Source organism: Hyperoodon ampullatus (assembly GCF_949752795.1).
Source record: "Hyperoodon ampullatus genome assembly, chromosome: 5".
Taxonomy (NCBI): Eukaryota; Metazoa; Chordata; class Mammalia; order Artiodactyla; family Ziphiidae; genus Hyperoodon; species Hyperoodon ampullatus.
The window spans coordinates 23,381,268-23,394,687 of NC_136918.1; the positions used below are offsets into that span (position 1 = coordinate 23,381,268).

At 43.5% G+C, this 13,420-nt stretch overlaps 1 protein-coding gene across 2 annotated transcripts in view; it reads left to right on the top strand.

Moving 5' to 3' along the window:
* Positions 1-3,121: 3,121 nt before the first annotated feature.
* Positions 3,122-13,420, top strand: part of THRB (thyroid hormone receptor beta) — a gene marked incomplete at its 5' end in the record, with an annotated part of 72,051 nt that continues 61,752 nt past the window's right edge. For both annotated transcript variants that reach the window (XM_079704769.1, XM_079704770.1), the window contains one exon: positions 3,122-3,326. In XM_079704769.1, the coding sequence (XP_079560895.1) occupies positions 3,137-3,326 (190 nt within the window). The remainder of the gene's footprint in view (positions 3,327-13,420) is intronic.

Genomic DNA, 13,420 nt, shown 5'->3' on the forward strand with positions numbered 1-13,420 from the left:
GACCCAACCAGGACTTCTTAGTCCCAGATGTGCCGGCAGTGCCCCAACCATAAACCTGCCAATTAAACAACAGAACATCATTATCATGAATGTAATTACAGACAGTAATTACGAGCTCGTAAATGCCTCCCACAAATGGAGCCCTTTTCCCAAACCACCTCGGACTCTTTTCTTAGGAAAATGGAAGGCAATCCTATCCCCTGCCTCCCTGCAAAAATAACCTCACTTGCTTAGAAGAAATTCCCGCTCTTGCTGGCCCAGGGGACGTGCCGAGCAAACTTTAATGGGCTGTGCTTTAGGGAGGAATGTCCCCTTGGGTGGGGTCCCTTCCAGCATCTCTCATCTATGCACGTTGACTAGCTCCCTTCACTAGGGAGCAGTGACTACCCAGTTTGGCTGTATTTCTTAATTTCTGTGCAGGTAGGGGAATTAATACCACATTTTAAGAATTTCTGCAGAAAAATCAAATGTTGGAGGCGCTACAAAAAAACTGTGATAACTTTAACATTACTTGAAGTGGAGCATTAGAGACTTCCCTGGTGGCTCAGTGGTTAAGAATCCACCTGCCAATTCAGGAAGCCCTGGTCCAGGAAGATCCCCCATGCCGCAGAGCAACTAAGCCCGTGCGCCACAACTACTGAGCCTGCGCTCTAGAGCTCGTGAGCCACAACTACTGAGCCTGTTCTCTAGAGCCCACGTGCCACAACTACTGAAGTCCGTGCACCTAGAGCCCGTGCTCCGCAACAAGGGAAGTCACCGCAATGAGAAGCCCGCACACCGCAACGAAGAGTAGCCCCCGCTCGCCATCACAACTAGAGAAAGCCTGCACGCAGCAACAAAGACCCAACACAGCCAAAAATAAATTTTAAAAAATAAAAATAAAATGGAGCCTTACACGGTGCAATTTCCCGAGGAATTAGAGTCCGTGACAATTGAGTAGACATCATAGAAACATGCATGGGTGAGAAGGCTTTTCACTTCTGTAGAAACGAAATGAAACTCTTTTTGCAAAGTTAACCCTTGCATTCAGTGGCTTTATATTTAGCTCGTGAAAACTTTTTTTTTTTTTTTTGGCTACACCACGTGGCATGTGGAATCTTAGTTCCCGCACCTGGGATCGAACCCTTGCCCCCTGCAGTGGAAGCGCGTAGTCTTAACCACTGGACCGCCAGGGAAGTCCTAGCTCATGAAAACCTCAAACCCTCGTGGATACTAGGTCCTTGAAAGGATTCCACACAGATACGTTTCATCTGAAATGCCATACAATCTCCCAAGATCCTAAGCTATTTTTTTCTTTTCATGGAAAGTGAGACTAAGTGCCTGTAATTGCAACAGGAGCTGGCACGCTGGAGTCCAGACCTTTTGGATTTACCATGCATTGAATAACGCCCTAGAAACCGAGGAGAAAGAGCCCAAGTCTAGTTCACTCCCCTCCCACGATGCTTAGCACAGCCCTTTGCATAGCGTGAATTTTCAGGGCTCTTCTCTGAATAAGAGCAAATATTACATCCAAAAGTGTTGTACGATTTTGTTTAAAGGGGGTCATTGGTTACTGGCCAAGTTAGGGTATTTCATGCTGCAGTATTTCCATTGACTGTGACAGAGAAATCACGTGTCGATTATTGCTATCTTGCTGTAGTTGTTCACTGTCTTCTCCTGTACTAGAAATAAAGTGGATGGGTATTGGGATTTCCCCACAGTAACCCCAAGACCAGGAAAGGTAAATGCAACTTCCAAAAGGGGCTGAGAACAGATGACACCTTTAGAGAAACCACCCCTAACCAACATCTCTGAAGGCATCTAGTAGCTTTACAGAGGGGGCTTGTGAAAAGCAAAAGCGTGTTTAACCCTTGCATTAAGTAATTTAAAATTCATTTTAAGTGTCTGAACAGCAGCTTTAAATTCCCAGTACTATGCACAGACCAGGATGGACTTGTGTCTCTGATATGGATATTCACGGTCCTTTGGCCCTTTCAGCATAAAAGAAATTCACTTATCAATTAGTCTCTCCATCACTGTCTATAATCACTTTAAAAGTAGAACTCTATATTTTTTTCTCATTTTGTCAGACAGTAGCCTATGAATTTCTGGAAATATGGGTGACCAGATGGATTATGGTTTTTAATGTGACTGCATCTACAAATTATATATATTAGCATACTCCTTTTTACTCTCTACTTTATAGCCGTATTCAGTAAAATATTCAAGGAGGTAAAATTTGCCACCAGGGAAGGTTAGTGTGAGAACATTTTCATTATATTGTTCTATTGTTTCCCATTCTCTAGAGGGCAGACCTTCAAGTCCCTAGAAATTGAATAGAGAAAACAACATCGTATACATAAACCATAACTGCCTGTATCTCAACGCAAGAGACATGTGGCTTTTCATTCTATCATTAGGGCTCTTAATTTACCCCACAAATAAAGCACGATCTGCTCGGCTCATCTGATCTCCTCGCCTGTTTGGGACAACATTGAAACCATCGACACAGTTTCTCTTGGAAGAGCCAGCCCTTTGTGTCAGGCTGTCGGGAGTGGAAGGTGACAGAGAGAACAGAGTTGTCACTCTCACGTAGCCACGTGGCACGTCCCTCTTAAGCAACAGGGTGCCCCTCAGGTCAGCCTGTGATAACACCCAAGTCAAATAAGGCCGAATCCTGGACGTTTTATGTCCTGAGGCTCTGAAAAGTGTCCACGGCCAGCCCTGACCCTTGAGACCTCAAATGGTCGTCTAAGCAGTAACATAAATTGGTGTCCACTTGCTCCTGGGCCATTGCTGTTGGGAGCAGGGCTGGCGAAAGGGCAGCCTTCCCACGGAGGAGCTGACATCTTTGTAGGCAGTAAAATCGGGGGAATGTGTTGATTACTCCGACAGGCAATCCAGCGCCGGTGGCTCCATGCCCGAGGCTGACACCCTCTGCATCTTATGACCACTGTCAAGGGGAGGGGTGTGCAAACGCTGTCAGCCCCAAAGAACCGAGAAAGCACTTGCCTTCCAAACCTCTCCATCTCAGCCCCATCCTGACAATGCCAAAGCTCGTCATCTCGTGTTTTTCAACCCTCCAGAAAATGGCCTTCCAGCCTGGGACAAGCCAAAGCCTTGTCCACACGGCGAGCAGGAGTGGAAGCTTGTGGGAATGTCTGAAGCCTGCCTGCACAGGAAGAGCCCCCCAGAGAGGCGCAGTGCATTGAAAAATGAACAGTCGCCCCGGCATCTCATCCAGGCCACCTGGACCAGCTCCATATTCCATCTGGACCATGATGATGTGAACGATCAGAGCGTCCCTAACGCCCAGACCTTCCAAACAGAAGAGAAGAAATGTAAAGGTAACCAGATTTTTATTAGACCCGAGTTGCCACAAGGAAAAGAATTTTCTGTTAAGTGTGTGCTCTGTTTCCACTGAGTCCACGTATGGTGTCCATGTGTTTTCCCCAGCTGCTCTCTTCCAGAGTTTCTTTATCCCCGTATCTTCTGGGAAGCATAAAATAAGTGGGTTCCAAAGGAAAGCAGTTAATTTCAGTTTCATGTTGGGGCACTTGGGGAGAAGACATTTTTCTTTCTCTAATTAGCAGGAGGGTTGTTAGTTTTGGCTTCACTTCTGTTTTCGAAGCTAAGTAGAAACAGACATTGATATCATTACATAACTACTTGCTTTGAAGCATGTGTGTGTATGTGTGTGTGTGTGTGTGTGTACATGACTTTTCCCAATTGTGCCAGTAGCTAATGGGATCTCAAAGTCTACCTTTAACCTAAATAGACAATTCATGTTCAAAAGAGAGGTTTGAAGTTGTTTTCTTTTACTTGTTAAGTCCTGTGTCATCATCCTGAAAGGCGAGATTATGGTGTTAGGGGGTTGTCACCTCATAAAAAAGTGTTAAACTGGCCTAAGTTTCTGATTGCATTAGATTTAACTGGTCTTTACCTCAAGTCGCCTCCACCCTGACAGATGTCTTTGTGTTGATCGCTTTATGGTCTTAGGACTTCCCAAAATCTTTGCTTCTTAAATCAATTTGTGTCTTTAAATGTCCAAGTTCATGTGACCGCCCACTCTTTTCCAATGTAGCATTTTTAAAAATAAGGTCTTTTTCCACTTTCTTTAAGGACTTTGACTCATGATCAAGTTATTTTTTTATGGAAGTGTAGTTGATTTACAATGTTGTGTTAGCATGATAAAGTTTTAAATGGTGTATTTGAAAATCTGCCAATCACATACCAAGATATATTAATGAAAGTTTGTAAAGACTCCTATATATGAGCCATGAAGGACTTTTGCAAAGTGTTCTAACTTGAACATAAAACATGATTACATTCATCCCTCTCAAAAAACTGCTGGTCCTTTAACTTTTCTGAAAACACTTCAGGCGCTCCTTGGAACCACCAGTAGACCTGTGAAGCTGGGTGTGCAGATTGTTTCAGATGAAAATAAGATTATCTAAACAAATAATAAAATAGTGGTATGAGCTCTGATTTCAGTGCAGTCAAAACCATACATGTTCTCTTGGGGAAGATTTGTGTTTGAACTGTCTCTCATCTTTATTATTTAGGAGATTTGAGAAATTGAAAGGGATATTTAGAAAAAGAGCAAAATAAGTTTATCTAAAAAAGTCAGGATATAAAACAGGTGTCCCTGTGTGTATGTGCACACTTGTTTGAAATGCAATTGAGAGTTAGTCTTAGAACTTGTAACCAGGTTGTATCTTCAGATTTTAGGAGCTGGCGTCAAGACCACATCAGTCCTTGGTTCACAGTGAAATGCCCTGGTTTACAGGAAACTGCAGTGTCCTCATGATCTAAGGACCTCACAAACTAAATGTGACTTATTCCTAATTGGTACCCGTATTCATTCATTCATTCATTCATGGGTCCATCTCCATCATTTGTGAGAAATCTTGGCCTTGGATATGTAGAGTTTGTGACACTGTCCAGTTTCCAGTTTGCTGGTAAACCTTGAAAGCAAAAGGAAAGAGTTTCTATTTGGATCCAAGACCCTAAGTGTTGTAAATACAGTGATTAAGATCACAGATTTTTGAGTCTGCCATACTTGGGCTAGAATCTCAGCCTTTCCACCTTCTGTCCTTGAGCAAACCTATGTGATTGTTGATAGAATTGAAGAAGATAATGGATTTAAGCACTTTAGCACAATATCTCCCATAGTGCTCTCTAAGCAGCAGCTTCATTCTTGCTGTGATCATTATGATCAGCTCTGCATCATTAAATCACATAAATTCCTTGGGCTGCGCTGAGTGCCTGGTGAGGGATGAAGAAGGAGACCAGGACAGGTGGGTGTGGGGTGCAGCATGACGTCGCAGGGGAGTTAGACTTGATCATCCATTTCGCATCCATTCAGCTCTCTTTTGCTGCAAGGTGGAGAATTGTTTACTAGGAAAATATAATTAAATTAGTAAATGAAAGTCCTTCCTCCAGATTCTAGTTTTAAAAGGAACACAACTAAGGTAAACGCTCCCGTAGTTTCTAGAGCAACAGCCAGGGTTCACACTGGCATGGACGTGAAGCAATGCCTTGGTTCAGCGTGAAGATACTGAGGAAGCCTACTGTCACGGCCAAAACTGTAAACTGAATTTCACTCGTTCCCAATGGACACCGGTATTTGATGAGGTGGTGGTGAGGCCAGGGAAACAACTGGAGTGGTTGCTTTTCTTTTCTGAGTTGGGTCCTCTCCATCTACTCAGCTTGCCAGCCACCTCCTCACAGGATCTGTGAGAAGAGCTCTATTTTGACATCCATCCAGGCTGGGCATTGATTTCCTGGCTCTCTCTGTCTAGCCTGCAAGCATATCTCTTGCCTGGGCTACCATTCCATGCCTGCGTCCCATCTGTGTCTATTAAGTGCCTACTATGTGCAGGAGATTGTCCTTCATATCCTTGAAGAAATAGCAGCAGGGCCAAAAATCCATCCAAGTACCCCCATTTCAAGGACTCCAAATGGAATTGATGAGAACCAAATGACCCTTAAAGATACAGAAGGAGTCTGCAGTGAAGGAGCCATAAGAACAAATGGGCTGCTTGAAGTTCTGCAAAAGCCCATCTCCCAAATCAGTGAGCTAGCCAGTCTAGACCAATGCGCCTCTGAGTGTGTGTGTTTTTTAATTGATTTTTACTGGAGTATAGTTTCTTTACAATATTGTGTTAGCTTCCACTGTACAGCAAAATGGTTTGTGGTTGGATACCCTTCTGCAAGCTATTACTTCCTACCCGGTTCTACTGATGCAAGTACAGAAACCGAGAAAAAGCTTTAGAAACAGTCATAGCCAAATAGCATCGCCACTGGCGTTCAAAGGCATGATCAGTGGATCCATCTCACTGAACAGGGTAGAGTCTGGTTGGATATTGTCAGACTCGCTTGGTCAGTCACGCAGGGCCAGAGCTCTGTATAAAAATCTTGTGCAGCAGAACCAAGGGTTGGGCCATCGTGGACTGGATATTTTGTAAATTATTTGAGATTTACTGATTTATGCTTTGCAGTATTCTTCTTCTTTTCTTTTTTAAAATTTATTTTTGGCTGTGTTGGGTCTTCGTTGCTGCGTGCAGGCTTTCTCTAGCTGTGGCGAGCAGGACCTTGTTGTGGAGCACGGGCTCTAGGTATGTGGGCTTCAGTAGTTGTGGCACGTGGGCTCAGTAGTTGTGGCTCGTGGGCTCAGTAGTTGCAGCTCGTGGGCTCTAGAGCGCAGGCTCAGTAGCTGTGGTGAACGGACTTAGTTGCTCCACGGCATGTGGGATCTTCCCGGACCAGGGCTCGAACCCGTGTCCCCTGCACTGGCAGCCGGATTCTTAACCACTGCGCCCCCAAGGAAGTCCCTTTGTAGTATTCTTAATGTTTTTCTCTAGGCTTATTTTTGGTAGGTACTGAATGCCTTCTTTTTCATTTTGATCTGAATACTGCTTTTATTTTAATCTGCATGTACGTGTTCTCCTATGTGCTACAACCATTGTAAGGAAATTAATTGGTAACACATTTAAATGAAATGAGAGCCCTGGAGGTCTGACATTCTGCTGCATATCCCACAATTCACTTCTGCTCTAGTGCCAGAGGCTATTTCCAGCCAGAAGCAAGTGACCCTGTTCCCCTCCCCCAGCCACGCTGCTCGCCTTAGAGTTTTTGTCACAATGTGAGCTAATTGCTCAACGGTGAGGACCACACCCTACTCCCCGCCCACCTCCTCCCTTCCCAGAGTCTGAGATGATGCTCCCAGATCTCCAACCAGTGGCACTAGCAGCACCTGGACCTCTTAGAAATGCAGAATCTCGGGCCCCAGACTACCGAACTGGAAGCTCTGAAAAGGGGCCCAGGAATCTGTATTTTAACCAGCCCTCTGAGCAATTCTTAAGACTTGAGCATCAGGAAGTGCCTGAGAATACGGACAAGCTCTTAGTACCAGTAAAGGAAAATGTCTGCCACCTAGTGGACACTTGGGGAATGTGCATTTTAATTCCTTTCCTTGCCCGCACCTGGGGAGCCACCTGAGTCTCTCCATTCTTGATGGGTCCTCCCTTTAGACCTGGCTTCTCTTAATTGCCAACCGGGTGTTCTGCTCAATCACTCTGCCCAGGAACATCCCTCTGGGACTTGAACCCTTCTGACTGGAGCCCAGCTCTTCCTCCAAGTTCTTACAAGGCTTCTCTGCTCAGCCCTCTCACACCCTCCCGAGCTTCTGTCTGGGAACCACAGGTCCCACCAGCCCCACAAGGATGGGTCCTGGACAGATGCACGCACCCCTGTAGCTGGATCTTGTCAGCCCTGCTGAACCCAGACAGTCAGACCTCCAACCTGGATGTTTGCCCTTGATGTCAATCAGGGACTTTCCTGAAACACTGGAACCTGGTGGGAGAAACAAGGCAGGGAATGACCCATTTCCGGGGTTGCATCAGAATAAAAGATAGCAATCTGGTGATCTCACTGAATTTTCTCTGTAGGTCCGTTCTGTGTTTAGTATATCAAGAGAATTGAATCTCAGATACCCAGAAAGGCAAGAAAACATAGTCAAAATAATTTTACTAGGAAGTTACTTTCTCTCACTGTAAAAGCCTCCCATGTACGAAAAGTAAAAATTTCCCAAAAGTTCAACAAAAATGACTTTTAGAGATCGTTTGTAATTCCATCCTCCAAGGATATTAAAATCTTTATTATAGTTCAGTCTTTTTTTCCATGCATATCTATGTTTTACAAACTTGGAATCATAGGAGGCATACCATTTTTAACCAGCTGTTAAAGCTTAACAGTATATCATGAACATGTTCCCTTGTCCTTAAATATTCTCCTGAATCCTGACTTTTATTGGCTGTAGATTATCCTTGCTTATAGATATAATTTGTTAAACCAGTCCCCAAGATGTAGACAAATTAAAGCACTTTTTAAAGCAATTTCTTATGTCTGAGGGCAGACTATCAACACAAGCTCTTCAGAAGGAGGAAAAAAGTGAACCAAATCAATGATGACCATTTTAAATGATGTATAATCCTCATTTACCGAAATAACAAAGTGTTCTAAAAATGAGAGACGTGAAGTCAAGTTATGGTGTGCATTATAATCCTTCAAGTTAGTCACATTTTCAAACACGTGATGGCTCTCTTTGTCCTTAAGTAAAATACAAGGACATCTTCAGGTAAATGAGTGTTTTAGAAGGTCGGGGATTAAAAAGCTTTAGCCCTCCCACCAGTAGACCATCTGCTCTATCCATTTCCACTCTCCTCTCTGCCCCTTCTCCCCATCCTTCAGGAAGCATGGTTCCAGCTGAGAGCTCCAGTGTGATTCACACACCTCAAGGGCATCGGGAAGCCTCAGTCATCAACATGAGAATAGGTGCTCTCCACCAGCTTCTGGCACATGCCAGAGAGCTCTGAGATGTGATACTTCAAAGGCAGGGAAGCGCACCCATCAGTAGCCCAGGGCAGACAGAAAGAGAAGGGCTAGAAAAGAAAGCCCAGACCACTTAGTCTGTGGAGAATCCACTCACTAACTTTGTGAGGATGACAAAACAACTCCTGGGACCTCTTGGTGTTTTCTGAAGTGTAATAAGGTATATAATGCAGAGTAAAACTCACATGATTGTATAAGGATTTCTTATTGATTGCCTAGACTTTTTGCAATGGGACCTATATCACTCACCCTTTGAGATAATAAAAACACATTATAATGTGAAAAACAAAGAAAAGGAAAGAAAGAAAAGTCATCAGCTCGACTGGAGGGGAGGGAAACTGGGAACAGCCACGTCAAAAGAAGACAAACCTCAAAAATGCAAAGCTCTGTTCCACCCAACTGCAGTTTTCATTGAGATGCAGCGTGGAGCGGTGGGAGACCACGGGCTTTTCGAGGCCAGTTTTGCAGCGTCTGTTACAGGAAAGCCTGGAGCCCTCCATCTCCAGTTTTTGTTACCCTTTTGGACCTTGAAATGCATTGACGAACTAGATAAACGTAAATGAAGAAAAGCAGAACAAACCATCACATACACAGCTAGAGTAGAGGCATAAACAACCGAGAAAAGAATCCATAGCAACAACCAAGGTATTTTTCAGACTCTTTAAAAAGTTTAAAAAATTAAACAAGAAACCAAGAGAAGTATGAGGGAGCTGAAATGAAATTTGCACCAGGCAGCCTGGCTCAGACATCAGAGCTCTTTACCATCATACTTTTATAGCACAAAAGGGCGAGAGAATTCCAGGAACCCTAAGGAAGAAATCTAAAACCTTGGAGAAGATGCTGGTCTACATGAGGTGAACATGTGGGGCAGTTAGACCTGCCAGGATGGAGCAGTGGGGCTCAGCCCATACCTGGTTTTACAGTCTAAGGTCAAATGCTCGCACAGCCACTTACCAGCCGTTTAACCTTGAGCAAAGTCACTTAGCCTGCCTGAGGCTGTTTCCTCATCTGTGAAATGGGGTCTTGCCTCTCTCATCGAATTGTGGAAAGAAAGAAGCTTAGGTGATTTCACAGAACACCGTGAGTGCTCAATAAATAAGAGTTATTTTCTCATCATGAAGCTTAGAAACATTATGAGAAGCAGATAGGATATTAGGGGTATAGAACGCCCACGTGAGAATAACCACTAAGTAGATGCTAACAGGATTGAAGTTTTTAAAGCCAGGGATATAACGGAAGCAGGGGGAACACACGCAACAGCCGAATCCTGTGATAATCCCAACAGGTAGTTTTCAGACGAAATCTGGGACAACATGGGAGGTTAACTTACTGACCTTGCCTTGAAGTTGAAAAGAAACTATTGGGAGAGTCAGCCATAAAAAATTATGAGAGGTGACCACTGGAATTCAAAGTCCTTCCCTTCTCCCGCGGACTGCCCTGAGTGCCTGTAATTCCATCATGGCCCTTTCTCTGTGGTCTTTCAAAATGCAAACCTCCTGGCTGGATATCTTATCAAGTCACTAGTAATCTCCAAGTGGAGAATTGAGTCAGATTCCTTTCCTCCTCAACAGGATCCAATAAAGGCAATAGAAGGAGTGGGAAAGGGAGGAGGCCATGAGAGGGGTGAGGATCACAGGGAAACGGGTGAGAGAGAGAAAATAAAGAGCAGGACTCCCATGCAGCACTGTACAGGTCGTCAGGTTGTGCACTGTACAGTAGGAGTGGTATTCACCACAGACATGGCGCCCTGAAAACAAACGTCACCGCCTCACTGCTGGCCAGGAGCTGGCCCGGAACACAGGATGAAAATACAAAGAAGTTACAGTCACATTTAGACAAATGTGTGAATGGCATATTGATCATTGGCTATCAAGATATTCCAAGACTGATGTTCACACATACACACAAATATACGTATGATTCGATAAATATAGCAAATCATCACCATGTATGTTTTAAATATCTTGCAATTTTATTTGTCAATTATACCTCAGTAAAGCTGAAAAAAAAAAACCATTCTGAGAATCCTCCTGTTACACAGCTTGCCTACTGCACTGAGTCTTAAGGATGTCGCTCAGCACGTAGTAGGCACATAGGGACTGTTTACAACAGAAGACCATGGTTTGGTTCTTGGCTCTGACATTTTCCAGTTATTTAACTATGGACAAATCCCTAATTCTCTCCAACAAATACTGTAATCAGAGATTAGTTAGCCACAAAGAAACCAAGGACATCAACCTACATTCCATCCTAAATGTCCATCCACAGAGGAATAGATAAAGAAGATGTGGTACATATATACAATGGAATATTACTCAGTCATACAAAAGAATGAAATAATGCCAATTGCAGCAACATGGATGGACCTAGAGATTATCATACTAAGTGAAGTAAGTCAGACAGACAAAGACAAATATATGATATCACTCATATGTAGAATCTATTTTTTTAATGATATAAATGAACATATTTACAAAACAGAAACAGACACACAGATTTCAAAAACAAACTTGTTACCAAAGGGGAAACGTGGGGGGCAGGGTTAAATTGGGAGTTTGGTATTAACACACACACACACTACTATATATAAAATAGATAACAAACAAGGCCCTACTGTATAGCACAGGAAACTCTGCTCAATATTCTGTAATAATGTATATGGGAAAAGAATCTGAAAAAGAATTAATATATGTATATGTATAACTGAATCACTTTGCTGTACACCTGAAACTAACTCAACATTGTAAATCAACTATAATCCAATAAAATTTTTAAAAATTTTTAAAATTAAAATGAAAAAAAGTAGGGAGTTCCCTGTTTGCCTAGTGGTTAGGATTCTGCGCTTTCACTGCTGTGGCCTGGATTCAATCCCTGGTTGGGGAACTAAGATCCCACAAGCCAAGCGGCACAGCAAAAAAAAAATAAAAAATAAAAAAATAAATAGAAATAAATACAAAATAATGGCAAAAATAAAATAAAGTATTTCTCCAATACAATAACCATATTTCCCCCTGTGGGAAAAATAGAGCAAAATACATTAAATCAGTCCTGGCCCCCAAAGCCTAAGCTATGATCATCATGAAAACATAGCACCAGCTCCAGGATAAATTGCAAAATCAGTCGTCTTCTACTGCCTCTTTCAGTGTTCTTACTGAACCCTGGGCCAGCTTTCCCCAGGAACAGAGGAGGCTTCAGGTTATTCTCAGTTCTTTAGTAAGTCTAGGCTTCTTCCCCCTTCAGTTTCTGAAAACGTACCCATGCTCCATCATAAACGTCTCTTCCCGAAGGCGTTGGTGACCAGTTCTACCCTCTATCCTTTCCTCTGCAGGGCAGAGGCTTTGGGTTTTGAAAACCTCAGAGAAGCAGAAAGTCCATGCCAAGAGCAGACTCTGGTAGCACCATCGCAGACAAGGCAGGTCTCCTGGGGACCATTTCACCTGCACTTATCACCTGTGTGATGCTCATGATGAGCTGTCTTTAGAGATTAGTCTTGGTTCTGGACCAATCCAGCCTCTTTGACTTGAATTGTTTCTCTATCCACACTGCAAAGATACCAGAAATCCAGAACCAGCAGGGCTCTGGGAAAGAAAGTCGGGAATCCTCCATGGTCCAGAGCCATCCTCCATGGCATCGGCTGAGACAGAACCATTGCCGCTGTTGAACCACTATCCTCAGGGCATTTGTCAGTATTGGCTTATACAAGAGACTTGACTTCGTTCAACTTTACTGCCTCTTAAAATATAGAACTGGGGACTTCCCTGGTGGTCCAGTGGTTAAGACTTTGCCTCCCAATGCAGGGGATGGGGGTTCGATCCCTGGTGCGTGAGCTAAGATCCCACATGCCTCGAGACCAAAAAACCAAAACATAAAACAGAAGCAATATTGTAACCAATTCAATAAAGACTTTAAAAATGATCCACATTGGGGCTTCCCTGGTGGCGCAGTGGTTGAGAGTCTGCCTGCCGATGCAGGGGACACAGGTTCGTGCCCCGGACCAGGAGGATCCCACATGCCGCGGAGCGGCTGGGCCCGTGAGCCATGGCCGCTGAGCCTGCGTGTCCGGAGCCTGCGCTCCACAATGGGAGAGGTCACAACAGTGAGAAGCCCGCATACCGCAAAAAAAAAAAAAAAAAAAGGATGCACATCAAAAAAATAAATAAAATAAAATACAGAACTGTATTGCCAAAATGGCTAATTAACTCAATTAGCTATACTGTGAACTCACTCAGCATGAGTTACAGTATTGCATGTGGGCTGACGGTTTATTAGTCCAGATGGCAATATTCAGTGACTGGCAGGTTTTACCCCAACTACCCTACTCACAGTTGCCGCATAATATGCAACTACAAAGGCCATACGATCATAAGCCAAGCCTCAGAACTAATGAAAAGATACTTATTTGGCTCTGTTTGCCCAGCTCTGGAAAAAATGTCTTATAATAAGCCTAAGATATAAAACTAAAGGTCAAAACTATGTAAGTAAAAGAAGCTCCTGCCCTTTAAGGGAAGAAAAAAATACATGTTAATTTTTGCAGGAGTTTCAATTG